Source organism: Drosophila suzukii, chromosome 2R, assembly GCF_043229965.1.
Source record: "Drosophila suzukii chromosome 2R, CBGP_Dsuzu_IsoJpt1.0, whole genome shotgun sequence".
NCBI lineage: Eukaryota > Metazoa > Arthropoda > Insecta > Diptera > Drosophilidae > Drosophila > Drosophila suzukii.
Window position 1 is genome coordinate 20,235,292 of NC_092081.1, and position 22,578 is coordinate 20,257,869.

Sequence of the window (22,578 nt, forward strand, 5' to 3'; positions counted from 1 at the left end):
CTGTGAAAGGAAACTGTTCTGTCACTCTTTTCCCATAAGCTGAAAACCAACATCATCAGCCGCACACATTAGGATTTATTTTATGCAGATGTGTGAATTGAAAACCCTCGACATCAATCAGCTTAGGCTGTATGAGAACGCCTGCCTTTAATAAAGCAGGGACCGGCAGGTACCGCAGTGTTATTGTGTTACTCATGGGCGGCGTGGGGTTTCCGAAAACCCCACTCGGGGACTTATCGACTTAATCCAATCGCCTGCGAGCACCCTGTATCCATAATGCTCTTTGGCTGCGTCAACATTTTATTGTCAGTCATTCTCCAACGCCCCGCGGCCTCTTCACCACAATCGGTTCCGTTCACGTGCCACGCCCCCCTAACACCCAACGCCCAAGTGATTTTCAAGAGGCCCAACTTCCCCCCAATTTTTTTTAAGTCTTTGAGTGTGTTTTTCAACATTTTGTCAAAATTGATTTTTTACTGCACTTACGGCATGATGCGACCGTTTTGGGGTTCCACATGGCTCCACATGGATCCGTGGGGCTAATACACAGAGAGAAAATTATATTGTGGAGAACTTGATAGTGGATTATAATCGGATGAACTGAACCCAGTAGGTATTATCTATTTTTTAAATATTATTTATTTTGTGTATGCCTTTAGGTATTATTTATTCGTTTCAGTGTTAAAAAAAGAGTTTTTATTTGGTTGGTGGTCTGTAAGTATTTCGATAAACATATTAAACTTAAAACTTTGGAATTTAAAGTGCTGAAAACTTTAAAACTCTTTTTTAGTATCGATTATTTTAAACTTTTGGTTGAATATTAGTTTTATAAGAAAGTGTTGTAATACCATTGATTATAAATCCATATAGTAATACTTTCTAATACTTTTGGGACCTCTAGTAATATAAACTTAGCATATACATACATAACAAAAAAAAAAAAACATGTATTCTTTTCCAAATATTTAAACCTTTTATACAATTAAAGGTATTATAAATAAGTTTTAGTATAAAACATTAAAAAATCATATGATTATTTTACTTACTTTTCTGTGTAGAATCCCCCTCCCGGGCATGTTAGACTCCCACTACCCCATTTTACCTTTTTAGCTGTGGCATTGGTATTGCTCATACGCCGCGTTGTACGCACAAAGAAAGTCGCACCTAAAAAGCCAACGCGTGTCGCTGTCATTTTCCTCAATGCGTCTGCATTTATTGACTTTTTTGTTGCTGCTTTCTCCGTTTTCCTCCCCTTTCACCATTATATATATTTTTTCTGTACTTTTTTGTCTACGCCCTCGAAGATGTCATTAGAGCCAGTAAAGAGAGTCTTGGAACAGAATCCTTTGGAGTGAACGCTGTGGGCGATTTGCATTTACCCGCCGGGTGAAAAACACTTGCGCCGGATACGTTTTCGCTGACATAAGTGCTGCGTGTAATTTTACTCGATTCTCGTTTATTCTGTAGCTTTAGCCGTACTTACACATAGACAATACATCGTACACTCAATGTCTAGGACTAATATAAAAATACATTTCATTTGTTTACCATTTTGTTTCTTGACTTTGTTTGTTTTTGCATTTTGGTTTGGAAGCTTTGGAAGCTTGGTTGTTAACATTTGCTTTCTTTGAATTCGATTTGTGTGCACCGCACCACAACACACCCATTCATACCCCCCATAAGTAATTCAGCAAAGTCCCGCGGTTCTTGGTTCTTTTTATACCCGTTACTGGTCAAAATTTAGATTTTGTTCTGATTATCAATACCCATCTACATGCCAAAAATTCTTGAAATCGGACCATTAACTTAAAAGTTATAAGCGAATGAAGTGTGCCATCTCGGAAACAGCCGATTTGCTGCATGCATATCTCCATCTCCCTCGCACTCCCTTTAGCAGAGTAACGGGTATCTGATAGTCGAGGCTTTCGACTATAGCCTTCTTTCTTGTTCTTTATAAGTATAGTATGTATCTGTATCTGATCGGTTTGATTTGATTTTGGTGCAATTAATCCGGGGATCGTTCGGTGTGTGTGTAAAATCATCCTAGCCTAGACGAACATTTGCTGTTCACGTGTAAAATTGGACTATGCTTAAATTATGTACACTGGATCGTAGTGGGTTAACTAGATGGGTCTCTGCTGCCTCTTAACCTAGCTCTACACACGCACACACTTTGAGGCACATTCAGTTTTGAATCATTTTACAAATTTATAAAGTTTGCAACAAACAGCTCTTCATCACCCCCCGACCTCTGCCCCCTCTTATTTCCTCTACGAACTAATTGTAAAAATTAAAAATTGATTTACCCACTGTGCAGCCCAAAATAACAGTTGGCTGCGGGCCAAAGGGGTTATCTCCCCGCGCAGAGAACTCCTGCAAGTTTAATGCATTTATCACTATTTTCCGGCCTCGGTTCCGTGGAGATATGAGGGTTGGGGGGGGTTGGAGATGGGTCTTTTCCAGCGGGTTTTCCGGGGACTTAGAGCGTGTTCTGCTTGGCAGCATCGCCGCTTTTGGCAGTCGCGTCGGGTCGCGAACGTGGGCGCCGCTTGGGCTGCAGCGAATAGAGGCGTCCGCTGCGAGCCCGCGTTTGTGGCTCACACTCCAGGCGCCACGTGCCAGGGCCGCCGCTGAAAGGGGGTTTAAGGAAAGGGGGTTCTGGTATTACATATCCTTTCCGGGGCACGCCCTGCCAGGATACTCACTTCATCTCCAGCTTGGCCAGGCGCTGCTTGATCTTGGCCTGACTGGCCGTGTACTCCGCCAAAAGACGGGCCAGCCGCATGTTGAGGTTCTCCACCGAGAGCTCCAGCTTTTCAATGCCGCCCTCGATGCTATCGTGAACCCTTTGGGAATCTGGAAGTGGTATCAGATATCGTTCATTTATTATATACCAATTCTTGGCTTTCAAAATGAATTCCTTAAGGGTACTTATACGATTTCAAAATGTACTATACTTCTATTGTATTACTTAATTTGTTCTTATGATATGAATATGAAATTAATATATGAAAGGTACTTGTTGATGATTCCAAAAAGCCAATTGTTTAAAATGTGACTAAAAGTTATCTGATGTATAATTTTAAAATAATAAATAAATCATGATTCATTAAGAGTTGACAGATTTATATTTATTCAAATGTATCAAGAGAGGTGAATCATTAATGGCAATAAATTATGAACAAAAAAATAAAAGGCATGAACTAATAGCAACCAAATTGGTCCACTTGGTCCACATGACGTATGCGTAATTTCCATGAATAACATGAATAACTCACCGGCGAATATCTGCTCATCCAACAGACCATCCTTACGCAGCAGCTGGCATCCCCGCTGGGTGAGCGTGGACCTGGCCTCGGGATAATCAGACAGGGTCTCCCACAGATCCCTCTTCGCCAGGCAGAAGAGATCCGAGTAGCCCAGGGATCTCACATTGGCCGTTCGCCGGTTGCCCGTCCGATTGCCCGCGATCTCCAGGACGGACACCTCGCCGAATACAGATCCTGCTCCCAGAGTGGCCAGGACGGTGATGCCATCATCTCCGACCACGGAGAGCTTGCCCCGCTTCACGATATACATCTCCTTGCCGACATCGCCCTTCCGGCAGATATAATCACCCGGACTGAAGACCTGCAGCTTGAGCTTGAGGACCAGGGCCTCCAGGAGACCCGGCTCCGTGTCGTGGAAGATCCGCACCTGCTTCAGCGTGTCCATGTGCACCTGGATGGCTATCTCCGCCTTCAGCTTGTCCGGCAGGGCGGCCAGCACCCGCTCCTCGTCCAGAGCTCCACTCTGCGACCAGGTGTAGGCGAACCACCGTATCACCCGGGCCTCCAGTTCGTGACCCACCCGCCGGAAGGCCATGTACTGCTTGACCCCATCCATGCGATTCTGGAACTCCACGCGGGCCACATTCATGTTGGAGATCATGGAGCCAATGTTACCTGGGGATGAGGGAAATCGGAGGAAACTTAGTTAATGAACGGGTGGCAATTCATCTTGGCCATTTCATAACCGGTTCGCCCACCCACTCCCACTCCCGATCCCGGACACAATGAAACCCAAGCTGGCAGTGTTCCATGGCACTCATACTTATGTTTTCCGGCGTGCGGATAACGTGGCACAAAGGCGGCTAATGGCGGCACTTCCGGTGCCAGAGTCAAACACACACACATCCCCATCCTGGTGAAATGGCAAAATGGCCTCGGGGCACTCGCAAAAAATAGATCCCAAACTTGTGGTTCCCTTGCGAACAAATTTAAGTTAAGAAAAAACCCAAGAGTGTAGACATCAAAAACTGGTACCGAGTCATATTTATCTTTGCAATATATAGTGTACTGTAAATGATGATGGGTAACATACGACAGCTATTAAAAATAAACAAAATTGACTGTTCTAAACAGTTTTACGTAGTATTACTTATTTTTTATGAACGTCTGGTACATTACAAAAAATCCTATACAATAAAATGTTAATTAAATTGTTAAGGAACTTAAATATGAAAGCAACATTTGCAAAATAAAGTATGTCCTTTCTATGTGGTTATAACGGTAATATCTGGTTAATTTATAATGGTCGAAACGGTAATATCGGGCAAGTTTCAAATTCTTATATATGGTTCGATTATAATTGATGAAAAAAATGGATACGTCAATATATGGCTAATTAATAATAGTTTAATCGGGTTTATCTAGTGAGTACATCAGTACTAGTCTAGTACATTTATAGTGATTATTATATTGAATACATTAGAGATCAAATTTATGAAAAACAAATATCAATATTTATAAAATGAAGGGTACCTGTGGCTAGGGTAAATGGTTTTGAGGAATTTTTTCACACACCGAGAACATGGGTTTGAAATAACTATATTTTTGCATGCAATTTCGTGGAGCTTCTTTAGCCTTTATCTTTGGGGATTTCCTGGCAGAATCCCTGTTATTATTTTGCCATTTTTCCGAGTGTGCCCGTCAAATTGTCCTGTCCAAACGAACTTGGCATTCATCACAGTAAGTAAATTTGTTTGCAGAACGAGGATGAGGACATGGAATGATGGGATCTGGGGAGTCTGGCAGCTGCTGGGAATGCGGGAATGCGCCTGGTTCCTAGCTCCCAGCTCCCTACCAACACCACCCATTTGGGAACAGTAATGGCAACGATAAGGAGAACGACAAAAATGATAAAAAGGCACGTTTGCCAAGCCAAAAAAAATGGAAGTGATGGGTTGTCGGGGGCGAGGGCAACAAATCAACCCGACAAAACAAAACAAAATGGCATAGAATAGGACCGAACAGAACTGAAGGCGTAATGAATAATGTGGGTCGGGGGCGTGTTCGGGGTGTACGTGTGGGTCCCTGACGTGCGTGGCTGTAAATTAATACCCATTGATGTCACAGATGTCACTCTGGAACCAATTAAACGATCAGACGAAATATTTGCGTAAACAAGCGCAAACATAGGACCCCAAAAAGGATTTTCTAGGTTGTCACCCTCTGAATGCTGAACCTCTGACCCCGCCGAACCCGCTGTTACCGCTGACCCACTGACCCACTCACCCACAATGGTGGCGAAGATGAGGACGCCGGCCAGGAAGTCGGCCACCACGAACAGATACTCCACATCGTTCTCCGGCGTCGGAGTCTCTCCAATGGTGGTCAATGTCAGCGTGGACCAGTAGAAACTATAGATGTACTGCCTCTGGAGTGTGTTGTTTCGCGTGCCATTCAGATTGTACACCCAGGAGTCGGAGCTGAATCCAATCTCATAGCTGATGGCGAAGTACATGCAGGCATTCCAGTGGATCAGCACCAGGATGGCCAGCACCACTTTGCAGATGCGGAAGGCATTCGGATATCCGGTGGCCGTCTCCGTCCGGTCGAACCACTCCCACAGCCGATTGATCCGGAGCAGCCGGTTGAGACGCACTATCACGGGACACGGCAGGTACAGGCTGGAGCAGGTCTCCGGCGGCCACCAGATGTAGGCCAGATCCGTGGGCAGCATCGAGAGCACGTCCAGGTACCAGCCCTTGGTGTGGAAGTAGTTCCTCCGCAGCCGGAAGGCATCTCGCACAAGGAGCCCCTGGTCCAGAAATCCTGCGAAGCATGAGAGCGGAAACAATGCGGTTTAGTTTTATGGCTGTAACTATGGATGTGCCTGTGGATGTGGCGGTGAGGTGACCTAGAGATTTGCTCCGGGTGGTGACTCTGCCTTTGTCTCAGTCGTGCCTTTTGCTTGCGCCACAGGCGACAGTTTTTTTATGGTTCTTGGGATTTTTAACTATTTGAATAGAAGGAGGTACCCTGGGATGTCAGGAATGGCACGCCTTACAAAAAATATGCTGTCTGTCAATCATTATTTTATAATATATGAGGGTTACTGGTTAGAAACCTAGCATGGAGTTTACAGATTAAATAAAAATATTTTCAATATTATCAACTTCAACATTTACTGGTAAAAATTGTTCCTATATAGATAATATAGATGCATTAATAATAAATTTCATAATATCAACTTCTTTTAAAAAACAAATTTACTGGTGAAAAGTAAGATAGGTCCAGATTACAAATATTTTATATTTTATTATCAGCATTTTTAAGGAACCAATTCATTGGTTTAAAAGTTTAATACTCATTAGTATAAAAATAATGAATAATTAAAAAATAGATTTCATATAATTAACATCGGCTTTAAGACCAAATTTAAACTCACAGATAAGACTTTTCTTTGCCTAGCTGATTAAAATATTAAAAATGTATTATTTTACTTTAATGTATTCTAAAGTGTTTTGATAGATACTAAATAGTTCAATTCGTGCAGAGCAAAGTTCCCTTAAAGTTAGAGATGTTCTGTCATGATAAAATAGTGAGTTGTTAGTATTGATTTTAGTTTAACCGAGTTGGTTTGTCATAACCATTAAAATTTGAAGACAACTAAACTGTTTGTTCCGTAATGTAATAAATCCCGAGATGAAGGATACCATACTCCACACCATACTAAGGGGTACTAGAACGTTTGTTGCTATTGTACAAAATGTCAAGGTTGGCTTATCCCCTGCATTTGGCAACTCAACCACACCCACAATCCAGAGCTCACAGGACTCGCATTCGCATATGTGTGGAGATGTGGATATGTGGATATGTGGATATGTGGACTCGGGGGCAGAAATGGGATTCGCCTGCGTGCCAAATGGCTTTGTCGTCAGCCATCGCTTGCCATTGTCTGAAGGCGGCTTAGTGCGGGTCTCATTTGCATAGGTAAATCTCAAATCTGTAACCCACATCGGGGAATGGGGCAGGGCAGTGGGACAGGGTCTGGGACTGAAATATAGCAGATCTGGATGTGGCTCACCCTCGTGCATGTGGACGAGCGTATCCAGCAGATAGATGAAGTCGCACAGGTAGTCCAGTGTGTACCACACGGCTGGAGCACTCTTGTTGATCTCCCAGAAGACCGCCCGTCCCACCACGAAGATGATATTGTAGAGCACCGCCAGCGAAACGATTGCCAGCCACTGCAAAGATATATTAAAAACAGATATCATTAGCAATTACAAATGTGTAGGGATAGGTAACCACTAAAATCGCTGCATACTTATAGGATTATTTTAGGGGGTTTTCTAAACATTAGAGATTTTTAAATTTCCTTTAAGATATCTGTGTTAATTTACTTTGTGAATTGTTGTTGATAAAAGGAAATTTGTTTTTTGGATAGGAGATGTCTTTTGAGAATAACATTTTGAAGATGCTAAAAATGCTGTTGGTGGTAATTACAATCGTTATTAAATGGTATTACAATTAATAAACATTTAAGCAAGGCACCTTAGCTAATGACTTACTTATGTTATTGCTCATTTATATCAATAACACTTCATTAATGACAAGTCAATTAACGGGGAGTATCAAGTTTTTGTTTGTGCAGAAGTTCACTTACCCTGTAATGGGACTGGAGGGTGGGATCCACGGACAGTCGGTTGCACAGCACACTGGAGCCCCGAATCTCGCTGGAGAGGGCCGCGTCCTCCATCGCCGGACAACCCTTGCCAATCTTGTCCGTGTTCGTGGTATTGGAGAACTTCTCGAGGAACCAGTCGGGCGGTTTGGGGCGATTCCTTTTAGTGAGACGCTGGCGCAGAGCTTGCAGGGTGCGTCTCAAAGCCGAAGGTTTGCTCCGTTTACTTTGCTCCTACACAGAGAGAAATATTGCAGAAAATTAGGAAATTTCAGGTTTTATATATTAAAAAGAACTGTGTTCTTAGGCATTTTGAAAATAATTAATATTAATTTTACTTAAGAAACTAGTTCTACTTAGTTGTTGGATGGTGCTTTAAAACTTTATATAGATCTGTTTATAAAATTATATAGCTCAACGTATTGTATTTACATATTTGTTATATACATATTTATTTCTTTTTCTCTCCGTGTAATCGAAAGGGTTCAGGAGGGGGACGTTCTGACATAAGTTTAGCGAAAAGTTTCGCCGAATGTTCACTAATTGAAGCGTTTTAGTGCTCGGGTTATGGGTATCTCTTTTTTCTGGTTCTTCTCCTTCTTACCACATTAAAAGTTGGTCAGCATCCAAGTTTGGTACTTAAAGTTTGTTATGTCTGCCAACGGAATGACGCGTCCAATTGCTAGACAGCTTTGGGAATAGCCTTTGAAGCCAACTGAAAACCTAATAAAGTAAAGATTTCATGCTATTTGGAAAGGATTTAAAGAAACGCTGAACAATTAGCTTAGTGCTTATCATAGAGAGAAGGTACTATATTAAATGTTATTGAAGTCACAAATTAGGAAGGGGTATTTAACTGGTTTTATTTAAAGACTCCTGTGGGTTTTGTAACGTTTAAAATATTAATTGCAAACTCACTAAATATACAAATATTATAATAAACTATAATAATAAAATGGCGTTTTTAAAAGTTTTCGAGAGAAAGTCTAGAAGACAAAACTTCTTGTAGTTGATTCATTATTTGATATGAACTTCCCTAAGATTCTTGAACGTATGTACAAATTTTATGTTCATTAGTAACGTGCCTTTTAAAATATTTTAGCAATCTACAATACTAACATTATTTATATTAATTTTTAAGCCCCGCTAGTTATTCAAACACTCACTGGAAGTCGAAATATCTTGAGATAAATTGAAAATTAATTAATGATAACTAATTTTACCATTAATAAAACAATACGTAAATAGATTTATAAAATTAATGGTTATAAAAAAGGTTTTAGAATCTAGAAATCCAAGAACACATAATAAAAACCACCCAGGACTGTAACCATGTACCCACTATTATCCTTTTTGAGATCTTTCTAGTTCCAGTCTCCCACCCATTTTGTGCGCATTAAAGGCGTGTGCTTGACAGTCTAATAAACGCTTATCAGTTGCCGGCAGCGGTTAATCCATTAAGCCATCTTTAGTTCGAGAAAAAAAGGGGAAAAAGGGGAAGCCCCCGCGCGCTGAAAATATGACGCATACGCCTCGTTGGGCGGCCAATGGCAATGGCAAATGGCAAATGACAATGCAATGCCACGCCCCCCGCTGTGGGTGCGTGTGTGTGTGTGTAAGTAGCCTCGAAGGCCGCATAATACATACAGTGCATATGTGTGGGTGTGAGTGTGTGTAGGTGGATTTACCGCATCTGTTTGCTGTCCCGTTATGGCGGATATATCCAGCGACTGCACCATGGTTTTGACTTTGAAATGTCGCATACAAATCGAGTGTCTCCTCTCTCTCTCTCTCTCTCTTTTGTCTTCCCTTTCACTCTGGCACCTTAGAACTTCCGATTTTGGGCTGCGGCAATAACAATAACGGCGGCAATAACGGTTAGTTTTTGGTCAACAGCTGCGCGCATGCGCTCCGTTGCGTCGAGCGGACTTTTCAAACTGCTCGAACCGTTCGCACTGATAACTGCCGCCAAAACACTTGACTTGACTCGACTTGGCCAAGGCGAGGCAGCGACGCCGGCAGCGCAGTCGCCACTGACCAAAACCACGACATCCATACACAATAAACCACAGTGGAGCCTCCGTAACACGAATTCGTATTGTACCATTTCTAAGATCTCTGTCGATAACATCAGGAATAACCTAATCAAAAGCTTTGATTCTTTTATTAATATGTTAACGATATTTAAGATATTAAAAGTAACATATCAATAATATTTGTACGATGGATTTTGATTACGTTACTAAAAATACAATATGATGGAAACATTTTTTATAACATTCATATTTTATCTAATATATCAATGTAATGTTATTAATGGGGCCGAAGGCCTATAGTTTCAAGCGCCTCTTCTTTTTCAAATATTATTTTTAGTATTTTATACTACTTTATATAATATTATTAATAGATTTTCCTCTTTCTTAATAAAATATTGAAGCGAATCAAAATCACATCTATTATTTTAAAAGATTGCTTAAATGGATTTTAGGAAAAGGGCAGTGTGATATATTTTCGACATTTTCGAAATACTATAAACATATTTTCTTGAATTGGAAGTAAGTTAGTAAATAAAATAATTCCTAATAATTGTTAAGGAATTTTTAATTAATATAAAGTAACCAAAAATCCAACAAACAAAAGTTCGTGTTCCAGAGGCTCGACTGTACCGCACAATAGTAAAAACCGAGTGGCTTGTTTGCTAGCTGCTGTTGTCAATTCGGAATGCTGTTTTGCAATTTTCTTAATTTGCATCGCCACTCATCGCGCTGCCGCGTTTTAATTAATTAACTTGCACCACCGACGCCTCGGATGAAGTTGAAGTCTCCAGCGACTTTGGTCCTTCAGCGTCCAGAAGATATCTATATAGTTGGTTCGCAGTAAATCGACAAGATTGATGATACCGGCCGGCGTTTGTCGTTCTAGTCTAAATGCTTTTTAATTGGCCCGGCCAACGCGGTTCCAATTAGGCTGAAAGGCAGCCGGGGGTTAATGTCGAGAAGCTAGTGAATAAATTAATTGCAATTCATTTGACGGATAGCCGGTGCGTTAGATCAGTTTTCCCATTCCCGTTCCGATTTTCAATGAGCTCATCACTACCCAGAAATTCGCCAAATGCAAGGTTATGCACAAAATTCGAGTGGCTTTTGGTTTATTTATTTTACCATTGGCCTTACTTGAAACTGGCATCGAAATCGAAGCACTGACCCAGCATTATCATTATCACCGGTCCGACGCCCTGATTGGCATTCATATCGCACAGGCGGCGTGGAACTCACAATAAATTTCCATAATTGCGAGTCCGTTAGGTCGAAATCGCCCAAACACCCGCCCAATCCCCCTCTTTTACACCTGCCAGGTAACTTTATGCTAAGCAAATCAAGCGTTTTTATATCGCCGTTTATGGCATGCGTGGGCATTTTATGCTCGCCCCATAAAAACATGACTTAGCCAAGGCGTTATAGCATGAAAATCGAGTTAGAAACGAAATAGCTGACCTGTAATTGAGGAAATCAAACTGAAGGAGTTGTAAACTGAAGTTTATTGAAGGGTAGGATGATATTCGGAATCGCTTAGGAGGTATTTTTGGTGGAAATTCAATAGGTGATAATTGGAGCTTAGTTATTTATGAATACTATTACTTGGGATACTTTAAAAATGAAGAATATATTTTTCAGAATCTATAGGAAGTTATGATACTTCCTCTTCCTGATAAAGCCTTATAATATCTAATTTTTTGAGGGGTTCTCAATGATTTAAGAAATTAGCACCTTGCTCTTTCCCAACGACTTCTTATTTCTGCCATTAATCTCTAGGAATTAGTATACGTTCTTTAAGGAATACATTTTTAAGAACCCATAGATAGTTATTATACCCCCCTTTCTTTCCATAAACTCTATCATTTATCACTTAAGGGTTGTTGGCTTATGATATAGAATTTCTGATGGCTTTTTTATGACATAATAAATCTGCACATTGTTCTTTCACAATGACTCTTAAGTCCTGTCATTAGTGTAATTTCTAATGAACAAAAGCAAGGAATTAAAGAGCAGTTTCCGGTGAAATTCCATAGATGATGGGATGAATAACAGCAATTTGATAGCTTATCACTTGATGTTTTCGTAGGCTAACCCCTTTGTTTTCGGAAAACCCGTGCACTTTATCACTCTTCCTACTATTGATAGATTTATATTGATTGTGATTTCGATGGGAACGTGGGAAATTATGCAAATTGCGGCGCGAATTGAATGAGGATGACCGTAAGCTGGGTGTTTATCGGAGGGCGTTTAATAAACTGACTACAAGTATATCCCCCTCCTGCTTCATTTAATCCAATGTCCTGATTGTTGGGTTTTTCCTTTAAAAGTTAGCTGGGAATCCAGGAGAGAGACCCTCATCAACATGGAAATCCAGTTGCCACTGTTTTTTGTTTGTTATTGCCGCCTCGATTTTTAAGCCCTGTTTTCGATTGTTTACCGAACGCATTAGTTGACAAGTTCAGCATTGTTTCTGCTTAGTATTTTTTGTTTTTTGTTTCCAGTAATTTTATTTATTGCAAAGTAACTCGGTCTGCGAGCTAAGCTGCCGCCTGCGAACGCGTTTTTTTCGTAACTGTCGATGGCGCAAAAAATTTGACTAAGCGGAATGTCCGCAGACAGACCGCACTTTCGCTGTTTGCTCTCGCTCCTTTCTCCGCCGCCCCTTTCTCCAGCTCCCTATCACTTTCTCCCTAACTTCCCCGTCCCCCACCCACCTTCTCCGATGGCCATCATCATCGTGTTGAGTGTCCTGCCGCCTTCTCAAATTGCACAGAAACAACTACATTGTGGCAAAGACAATCGAGAAAACATCGACACTGGGAGAAAAAAAGTGGGCATAATTTAGTATGACAAAAAATTAGGAGATCATCATATTAAAAAAGTAATATCAGCTCGATTATGCAGATTTTATTTCCATAATAAAAGTATGTTTTAAAAGAATATAATTATTTCCATGTCCCTTAAAAAGTATTAAGTGTGGCTTAAAAAGAGCAGATTATAATATTTCAAAGCTAATATGACCTCAAAACAGTTATTTATTTCCCTAACAAAATACATTTTCAAAAAAGGTCAATTAAGTGTTACCAGAATATTATATTTCAAAGTCCATATTAGGAAGTATTTATGTTTACTTTCCAAAAGTACTACTTGTTTATGAAATCTGTTATAAAGTTTTTTAATTTCCTAACAATATATTTCTAAAGGTCAAAACATTTTTACTTTTTAGCAGAATTTTTTATGGGAAAGTAATGGCTTTTAGTATATCGAAATATCATTCCCAAAATTTTAAAGAATTAAGTGTAGTCTTTTTATTCAGTATAATATACATAGATATTTTAAAGGCCATATTAAAAAGTATTTATTTTAAGACTGTCATCAAAATTCTGTTTAATTTATCATAATTTAGGGATGAAAATCGAAGTTAAGAATATAGTATTGACAAACTCCCACATAATATTTTATTTTATGTGATTTTTTTGATAATCCCAAACTTCCCCCTCCTTCAACTTTTTCGCCCAGTGTACGCACGCAGGTATGGCCGGGCAAATAGAGTTCATTAATCGGTTTAATGGCATGACTGGATGACTGAATGACTGTACGGACCAGCTGACAAGGATACACATCGCTGTTGTCGGGGCTGTTCAACTCGAGGACTAGTGACTATTTCGGATTGGCACGAGACTTGTCATATTTTCAATGCCAATTCTATAAAGTTTTGCCTGTTTGGCCCATCTCCCCATCGCCCCATCTCGTGGTTTCCCAATTTTGAGTAATGGACGTTTATATAACCACAAAGCCAGCAGTTTGGGGTTTCCTTAGCCTGTTTGGCTGTTTTTTGTGCTGCTGCTGCTGCTGCTGGACAAACACTCGGAACACACCTCAAAAGCATTAACAACAACCGACCAAGCCAATATTTGGACGACAACGGGGAAAACAACCACAACTATATCGTATACAATATGCGGGCATGGAACGAAAGTGGAAAAGTCCGGGAAGCGAGGATCCAGCGGTGGGGGCTTTGAGGGCTTTTCATTTTCATTTGTATTTATTTCATTGCGTTTTTCTTTCGGTCTGGTATTGGTATTGCTGCTGCCATTTATGAAATGACATTGAAACAGTTTTGTGTTGCTGGTTTTTTTTGCCCTCGGTTTCATTCACTTTGAGCGGAGGCGAAAGGAACTCGAGTCTCTTATCTATCAAATTGGTTGTCGCCCTCGGCTCCGCTGCCCCTCTGTCCCGATATCCTGGCCATATCCTCCAGCTGGCCAACTGTCGATGGAGGACCAGACAACCAACTCCCCCAACCAAAATACACACTCACTTATTTATAGCCCTGCGGGTCGGAAGAAGTCTGGTTTGCCCCGCTCTTCCATTTAATAGGGAAACCTAAGTAATGCAATTATCCTGGACAGGACATGAGAGATCTCCAGCTTGCTGGTGGGGACTGCAGAGGAAACGAAAAATGCAGCAAACTTAAGTGGGTTGATTCGAAAGGCGAGATGCGGCAAGTTGGAGATTAAAGATACGGAAGTCAAGGGACACCAGCCGAAGTGGGTGTTTCTCCAAAAGCTTTGCATTTCAAATTAGAACATGAAAATGCCCATTTGGAATTTGCATAAAACTACTAATACTTCCGTTTTTATTTAGTTCTGACAGTCTGTTATCTGTTGATTTGATGTCCTTAGGTTATGACTAAATGTGTCCAAATATTTCTCGTTATTATGGTTCTAAATAAACTGTTAGTATCTAAATAGGATCGCTCGCACTTAGATAAATTAAGAGTTCTTAAATTCATTTGAAAAACAAAGTTTCTTATGTTTATTTAAAGGATGTGGAAACTATACCACTAAATCATTAAAAGAGTAATACAATATCACTAAAAATAAGGTCAGATAGATAAAAAAGATTCCTCTTAAAATAGTAATTTAATGGATAGTAAGTAATTTAATGATAAGGGAATGGATTTTAGGGGGATTCTACGCATTAGGAACTATTAGAAAATGTATAAATTAGCAATCTCTAACAAGGTAACGAAAATAATAAGGATACAAAAAGGTTATGCAAATTAAAAAAGCAATGAAATTCGCTTTAATGAAGGTTCATGTCTCCAGCAGTCCATCTGAACCATTAAACTCTTATCACCTTCAACTCTGTTAACACATTTTCTTTGTCCAAGTATTCAAAATCGTTTTAGCAATAGACCCATACTACAAACCCAACACCACCCTCTAAACAAAGCACCACATGGCCTTTTTTGTCTTTCTCTTTTCGGTTTTTTAAGTCGATTGACACGTGCTAATAAAAATTTCTGCGGGTAGCCAAAAATGGCATTCAACTGGGTGGCCCAGGGGCTTATAGAGGGGATACTGAGGAGCAGGCGACTTGGGGCGATGCCTCGGCTACGTGACAATAGAGGAAGTAATTAAAACGCGATTTACGGCAAGGTCAAGTTTATGAAGGTTCGCCCAGTTCATTTGCATTAGTCTGGAGCTGAAAGTCTGCGGGGAGTTATGCAGACAATGCGGAGTTCCGTTCCCAGGGCCCGCAGCTCGGAAAACTCGGAAAACTGGGCCAATTCCGCCTCCCGAGGGCGAGGCGTCAATCAATTAGAGCAATTACTTAATTTCATTTCCACATAATTGAATTGTGGCCAGGGACAGAATGGCATTACAACTGGAATGGCACTGGAGCAGGAGCATAATGTATCGGTTATTGAACGAGGATTATTGGCCATCGTTTATCAGCCAGCGTTTATCTGCAAGTGCTATCAAATTACGCATACGCCGCATTGGCCATGAATGCAAATCGATTTGTATTTATTGAGATAAGAATGGGAAAAAACCTTAATATATAAATATTTAATAATGTATAATCCAGAAATAAATAACAGTCACTTAACTACTGCACAAAATCGAGGTAGTAAAGGATGTTACTCCGAATCCATTCGAACATATCGTATTCAACAGCAGAAAATAAAATAATATAGTATATTTATATTTCATATATTCCCTTAAAAAGACATAGTCAAAGGCTTCGTAGGTACTACTATGTTAGTTAGTTTTAGTTCTGCAAACTACAGAATCATCTTTAACCAATAAATATTAAATACTCCGACCCTATACATAGAGCATTTAAGATCTTGGTCTACATCACTAGGCTAACCCTCTTTCCTTTAATAATTAAGAGGTCTCAAGGGTGGGTGGAAGCGATTTTCTAAATTTACCAGACCTACCCATCTAATAAGTATTTCAATAGCTACTTTTAAGCCACTCACCTGTATCAGCTTCCTGCCATTTTCCACATAACTGGAATCGCTGGCATTTGGCTGGTGGTGCTGCTTCTGCTGCTGGTCAGCCCGCGCAATCGCCTCCTCCGGGTTATCCTCGCCCACGGCAGCTCCGAACCCGTCCTCATCCTCCTCATCCTCGTCATCCTCATCCTCGTCCTCGTCATCCTCGTCCTCATCGTCGTACTCGGCCTCTCCGCCCGGCTGGCGGTGATTCCCCTGGCGATATTTGCGTTGCCAACTGCGACGTGGATAATGGAGGTGGTGCACCTCGCCGTCCACCGCCATTGGAATCGAGGTGGCCGCCTGCTCCACCGTTATCGTCGCCGTGGGCGCGAAGGGGGCGAACAGGCCGCCACTAATCTCCTCCAGCGGCGGAGGTGCCACGCCCACCGCCGCCTGATGGGATCCGCAGGGCAGCTGCAGCTGGGCGGGCGCCGAGGAGGCGGGGCCCACGAATCGGGTGGTGCGGTACATGGGACGGGTGGAGAGGCTGGTGGGGATTGGTTTGGTGGTGAATGAAGATGGGTAAGTATTTGATATTATACATTTTAAGCTTTACTTTAAATGGGGCTTAGTTATAAATGGAAAATAACAAGGAAATGTAACGATGCACTTAAATAATATATTTTAATATGCTTTAAATCAGATATCAACTATTTTATCTTGAGTATTTGATTTTAGAGTAATGTTAAGTGATCCATTTTTGACTAATCTTTTGTTGTAAAACTCTCTTGTTCTAAAAATCTGTAATAATATATATTCAGATATAATATAATCTATTTTATTTTGAATAGGCTTGTTAGTAACTATATGCAATTACTTCCATTTTACTTCATTTTAAGATAGTAGTGAAGGCCAGTCCCCAATAAAACATAAATAATAATGTTTTAAATGAAAGAATACCTATCAAAGATATACTCTATAGATAGATATACTTTATAAAGTCTATATTGAGTAGGTGTGAATTTATATCATTAATATAAATAGTCTTCAAAATGTTCTTAACTTACTTGTAGCCGTATTTTGGGGACTCGGTTTCGGGTCGTCGCCGGGTGGACATCATCGTGTTGACCCGATCTCCGCGGGCGGCAGCCATCATGTAGGTCCACATAGCTGGGCGATGGCTGGACGTTGGATGGAGTGCAGCTACGCAAGGCACGAGCCCGTCACCATGATGAGCAGCGGGCGGGGAGTCGGAGTCTGGAACGAACAGACGAAGGACGAAGGACTTAGACTTTTGCATTCATCTCCTGCACAGGACTTAAGTTGTTTGTGGCCCCAGGGCCTAAACGCCCACTTGGCGGCAATTGTGGTCCCGGCCACGCCCCCCGCCAAACGCCCACGCCCCTGGGCTGCTCCTCCGGGCATCCGGAGCAGTCATAAATGCTCCTCTCTGCTCGGTCATAAAACACTTGGAGGGGCGCAAACATAAATGGCAGCGCGGAGGGGGGAGGTGTGGTTCAGGGGTCAGGGGTTGTGCCTCTGGGATGTCTGCTGTGCTGCAGTAATTAAGCAATTAAATGCAAAATTGTTGGCTTACGAAACAGTCTGTGGTTGAAATTTTTAAATTGCCCCTCGAGGTAGGCAACAGAAATTTTCCTAGGGAGCCCCATCTGTTTGTAGCTCATGTGGAAAAGTAGGAAAAGTGGGAAAACCAGGGAGACGATATGGAAGGATGCAGGGAAAACTCTTTGGACAATAAAACTTTCTCGGCAGGTAATCAGAAAAGCATTTAATGATGTTGGTAAATGATTAAGGCACTACCTGGGTCTTCAATTTAATGTGTTCAAGGTAATTTTTGTGTCATGCATATGAAAGTTCCTGGTAAACTGTAGCCCTTCTGATGCACTTTTTATAGAGTTTGCTCAGGAAGGGCTCTCAATTTGAAAGGCTTTTGTATAAAATTAAAACGAATTTTAGTTTGCTTTTCGTAGAAAAAGTTGTTAAAATGAGGAGTTCATATTTCCAGTGGCCTTGTTTTATTATAACAAATGTTTTCTAACCTGCTTCGGTTTAAAAGTTGATAAATTAATGCCCCAATAAAAAATATATAAAAGCTCGTAGTAAATAGTAAACGAAGCTGCTTGTGAATTAAAACATTAATTGCTTGGAAAAATGTTTGGAATGGTAAACCAAAATTGGTATTAGACATTAAAAACTATTATAAACAGCTCAAGCAAACGTTTAAATATGTTGTCTACATAAATCCGAAGAGTAAGTAAAGACTTCTGTTACTTTGAAAACCCCCCACTTTTAATAGTTTCACTAAATGCCAGCAAAAGCAGACATTTTACTTATGGAATTTCTTTGTTCAACTGGAAAAACTCACAGAAAATTCCCAGAAATTCAAGGGAAAATCCTTAGTGCAGAACTTTTTGCACTCGAGCTGGTGTTAATTGAGGAGTTCTGGGGATTCTGGAGACAGCAGCAGCTGTCCAACTGGGGAAAGTTCCCAGTTCCCACTCGGCAAACGGAGGCAAATAAATAATTCCGTTTAGACGCGAGCTAATGATGCGCAAATGATAAATACAAGCTGCCAGATGAGCGAAAATTTCAACAGATCTGGATAAAATGCAGCTGTGACTCACGAAAAAAGGAAATCGAACCGGGGGGTTTTGGGGCCCTGAAAATGGAAATGGAAATGGGAATGCAAATGCAATGGCTGATAATCAAAACGAGCGCAAAAACGAAGCGCCAATGCGAGATTTTTTATGTAATTTCCAGTCGAGTGGATGCCACAAAAAGAAGGTATCTACATCGGGATACACATTCCCCGGCAAAGGAAAACACAAGCTGCAGCTGATCCTTTGTCCTTTCCCTTTGTCTGGCTTAAGCAGCGTTTACTGTCGCGTGATTTTATGTCATAGATTATCTTTGGGTTGCACGCTCCTCCAGCCAAGCATTCAATTTGAAGTGCAATTTTGGTTTTTGGCCAGGCGAAATGGCATCCTTCGATGAGTCAGAGGCGGAGGCGGAGGCGGAGGGGGGTTCTGTCGGTTCTTTGACCGCCCCGCTTGGTCCATTGTCTCGGTTTTTGGCTCTATGCGCGGGATTCAAATAGCACAAGTACTGGCTCCCCCTAACAGCATCGATTTTTCGCTATAAAATCAAAGTAAATCCATTTATCAACTTCACCTGCAAACATTTTTCGTGCAGATAAGCATTGACTTTGATAAAATGTGGCTCTTCTGGCAAGCCACTTTGGATGTTTGCATCTAACCTCGGCCCTTTGGGCGAACCAATCCAGAAGATATGGACTAGGAATTGCCCATCCTGCAGCGGGATATCTAGGCAATTAACCCACGGACCTCAAAGGCAACCGCAACCGCATTGGCAGCAACTTCAAAATTAGACAAACTTTTCGTTCTGCCTCTGGCATAATTTCCCCGATCTCATGCCCTGCGGAATGAATTGCTAACGAGCCATAAATGCTGCCCCCTGCCTGGTGTGCACACGGAAAAAAACATTACTTGGGCATATAATATTTGAAAGGCCATTACAATGTATTCATCACCCACTTGGCAACAAAGTTAATTGTAATCAAAAAAAATTGAGTGGAAATTTTATTACCAAAAATAAGAGGGAAGGTAAAAGGAAGAAAATTTCTAAATCGGAAGAGAGGAAGAAACTACTAGTGTTTATAAAAAATAATATAAATAATTTCTAAGGTATTTAATTTTATTATATTTTTTAATATTTTTATTTTATTGACTATCACATATATTTTTATGTTATTGGTTTTTAAGCATTTAAATGATTTTATAAGGATTTTGTCAAGACATTTATTTGTTTAAAGCGAGATAAGTTATAAATATTCGTAATTAATTTTTTTTTTTATTTTAATAATATTAGTTTGAATATTTACTAATATATATTTTATTATTAAACCATTTACTTAAATCATTTTTATAAAAAATGGTTAATGAAATCTCGGTATTTAAGTTAGGATTAGTTAGAAACAATCATAAATATTTAATAAGTTTCATTTGAATATCAAATGACAAATATATATTCTTGTTGGTCTAAATAATTTATTGATTTTTATTGTCTATAAGAGAAAAAAGATTAACTAAAAGTTATCAATAGGATAGGAGAGCCATAACCGCTTACAAAAAATGTCACGTAAAATATTGAAACTCTCTTTTTTAGCCTCTAACCAAATCCGATTCGAATAAATTTCTCCCTCTGCATGGATGTGTCTTATTTGTAATGATTTAGTGGCACCATGGGGGTGCGAGTAAAGCGATGCTGGGTAACGTGTGAAGTTTATGCCCCATGGAATCGCTTACACTCGCCTCTCCCTTGGTGGGGATTATGATTGTCCAAGTGCCTGGAGACGAGGGTACAAAGGACCGAGGACTGAGAGTCCTAAATAAGTAAACACATGTCCATATTGAAAACAAATTTCGCAGCGGCCCTCTGTCCATTTCCGCCTGTCAGCTGGGGGCATCAATTAGAACTTCCCACAGAGTGGAGGACTCAAAAAAAGAAATGTTTATTCAATATAGAGCGTCGCCCACACTCCAAAGCACTTAGTGTTTAGTTCAGCAGTTCACCAGTTCACCAGTTCAGCAGTTCACCCTCTGTTTGCCAATCTAGCTAGCCAGCTATCACTGTTTAATCCTCTCAGACGCATCACGTATACGCCATGTGGCTGCGGCCAGGGGAATTTCAAGTTCAATCAAAACGATTGGGGGCATGGGCATTATACAGAAGCGAGGAGAAAGTTAAAAAGAAATGTTCTAAAACAGGATGTACACGCGCACACGGATACACTTAATGTACGGGATGCACAAAATATGCTAATGTCAATTATTTTGTGCGTAATTTGCTTTTCATGCTTCGACGGGAAATGTGTGACTGGCGCCTCATTATGAATATTCATTTCCCGCACACAAGTGTTCTCCTTTCTGTTCATCCTGTAGAGCAGAGCCACATCCACATTTATTTTTGCATCCACATCCCTTTGTTCGCTAATCATTCCGCAGCCATCGACTTATCTAATCTGTTTTGGTGGTTTTGCTGGCCTGATAAGTGCCATTGGGGGTTAACATGAGGGGGCTATAGTGGGTTAAGGGGTAACTGCCAGGTGTATCTGCCACCAGGCCATAAAAGCTGAGGTGACTTCAATTAACATTCGTGCACGTAGAGGCAATAACGCAAATGGATTCGGGCTTTGTTAAATAAAATGTGATATTTATGGAGTTTACTGTTTCTCTAGAGGCCCCCCAAATCCCCAACCGCCATCCCGTCCAGCGGATGCCAATTAATATGGCACCAAGTTCGTTATTAATTCGCCGAACAATTAGCCAGGGCGATATCAATATCGAAATGGGCCTGCAAATCACGCATACGCCGTGTGGTCTGGTCTAGCTTAGTGACTGTGATTAGAGGATGTTTTGCTGGCTGGCTGTACCTTTAGGATTCCTGTTCTTCACTCTCTGGATCCCCTAATAATCCAGGACTCTGTCAGCGCCGAAGGTGCTGCGTAATCCTATTAGCAAACGCTTGGCGTCGCCTCTTGAGTCGAGTCTCCTTACTTTCTGCACACTTGTGCTGCTGCCACTGGATTATTTAAGAATGCGTGCAGTAATTTCAACATGAAATTTGAATATTTTTTACGCCTCGCGAACTCACAGAACTGAACAGAACACAGAACAGACACACGGCCGGGGATACGAAATGCGAGGCATTTACATTTGCGATATCCTTTCTTTTTATTACTATTATGATATTTTTGTGCACTTTTTTATGGAATTAAAATTCAAATGAAATGTGGAAGGCTGGCCCTTTTTCGAATGGAACCGCGTTGGGGAACTCGAGACGAGGTTTCTTGGTCCTTTTTGTGGGATCTCTACGGATGGGGTTCCGCGACGTGTACGTTCGCTTGCCCGGTTGGCGGCGCAATGAGAGCTCCGGAAACTGAAAACAGAAGCAGAAGCTGAAAATGAAGCCGAAATCCGACTGCTTTTCATTCATGAGTTCGGTTCGGGTGAGCTTTTCCCGCAAAAAGCTCTCACCACGACGCCCAACGGAAGCTGGCCAACCTGTTGAACATGTCTCCTAGAAGGTATCCCGAAATCCCGGCATCCCAACATCCCAACATCCCTAGCATCCTGGCCAGAGTTACCAAAGTTTGGCTGTTGCCAGGCCCGTGGGGATAACATAAATTAATTAAATCAATGCTCGTTTCGGTTGATCATCTGACACATTGACAAATCGAGAGTTCAAAGGGAGTGGGGGTCCTCCTGGGGTCAGGGTCACTTGGTGGGTTCGGTTCCAAACTGCCATTTGGGCTTCGGC

General features: G+C 41.0%; 1 protein-coding gene across 3 annotated transcripts; it reads right to left on the bottom strand.

The window, feature by feature from the left end:
• Positions 1–1,436: 1,436 nt before the first annotated feature.
• CngA (Cyclic nucleotide-gated ion channel subunit A) lies at positions 1,437–22,169 on the bottom strand. 3 transcript variants are annotated; one of them, XM_070994619.1, is made up of 10 exons: positions 21,913–22,169; positions 21,692–21,840; positions 17,286–17,475; positions 16,261–16,765; positions 7,933–8,184; positions 7,351–7,513; positions 5,556–6,095; positions 3,279–3,944; positions 2,706–2,856; positions 1,437–2,630 (listed from the first exon to the last, which is right to left on the bottom strand). In XM_070994619.1, exons 3-10 carry the CDS (start codon positions 17,384–17,386, stop codon positions 2,480–2,482), a joined length of 2,529 nt encoding a protein of 842 aa, XP_070850720.1. In that variant the 5' UTR covers positions 17,387–17,475; positions 21,692–21,840; positions 21,913–22,169; the 3' UTR covers positions 1,437–2,479. The 3 variants fall into 3 exon arrangements, with proteins under 3 accessions (XP_070850720.1, XP_036669484.2, XP_016930734.1); XM_036813589.3 differs by having other exon boundaries at positions 21,692–22,169; XM_017075245.4 differs by lacking the exons at positions 16,261–16,765; positions 17,286–17,475; positions 21,692–21,840; positions 21,913–22,169 and adding an exon at positions 9,639–9,897.
• Between the last annotated feature and the right edge of the window lie 409 nt (positions 22,170–22,578).

Bases quoted from the DNA above. Each gene is read 5' to 3' on its own strand.
- CngA (XM_070994619.1), bottom strand. From the start codon at position 17,386: ATGTGGACCTACATGATGGCTGCCGCCCGCGGAGATCGGGTCAACACG. The intron at 8,185-16,260 runs GTGAGTGGCTTA...CTCTCTGTGTAG, and splicing joins ATGGCAGGAAGCTGATACAG to GAGCAAAGTAAACGGAGCAA. The intron at 2,631-2,705 runs GTGAGTATCCTG...ACCCCCTTTCAG, and splicing joins CTGGCCAAGCTGGAGATGAA to CGGCGGCCCTGGCACGTGGC.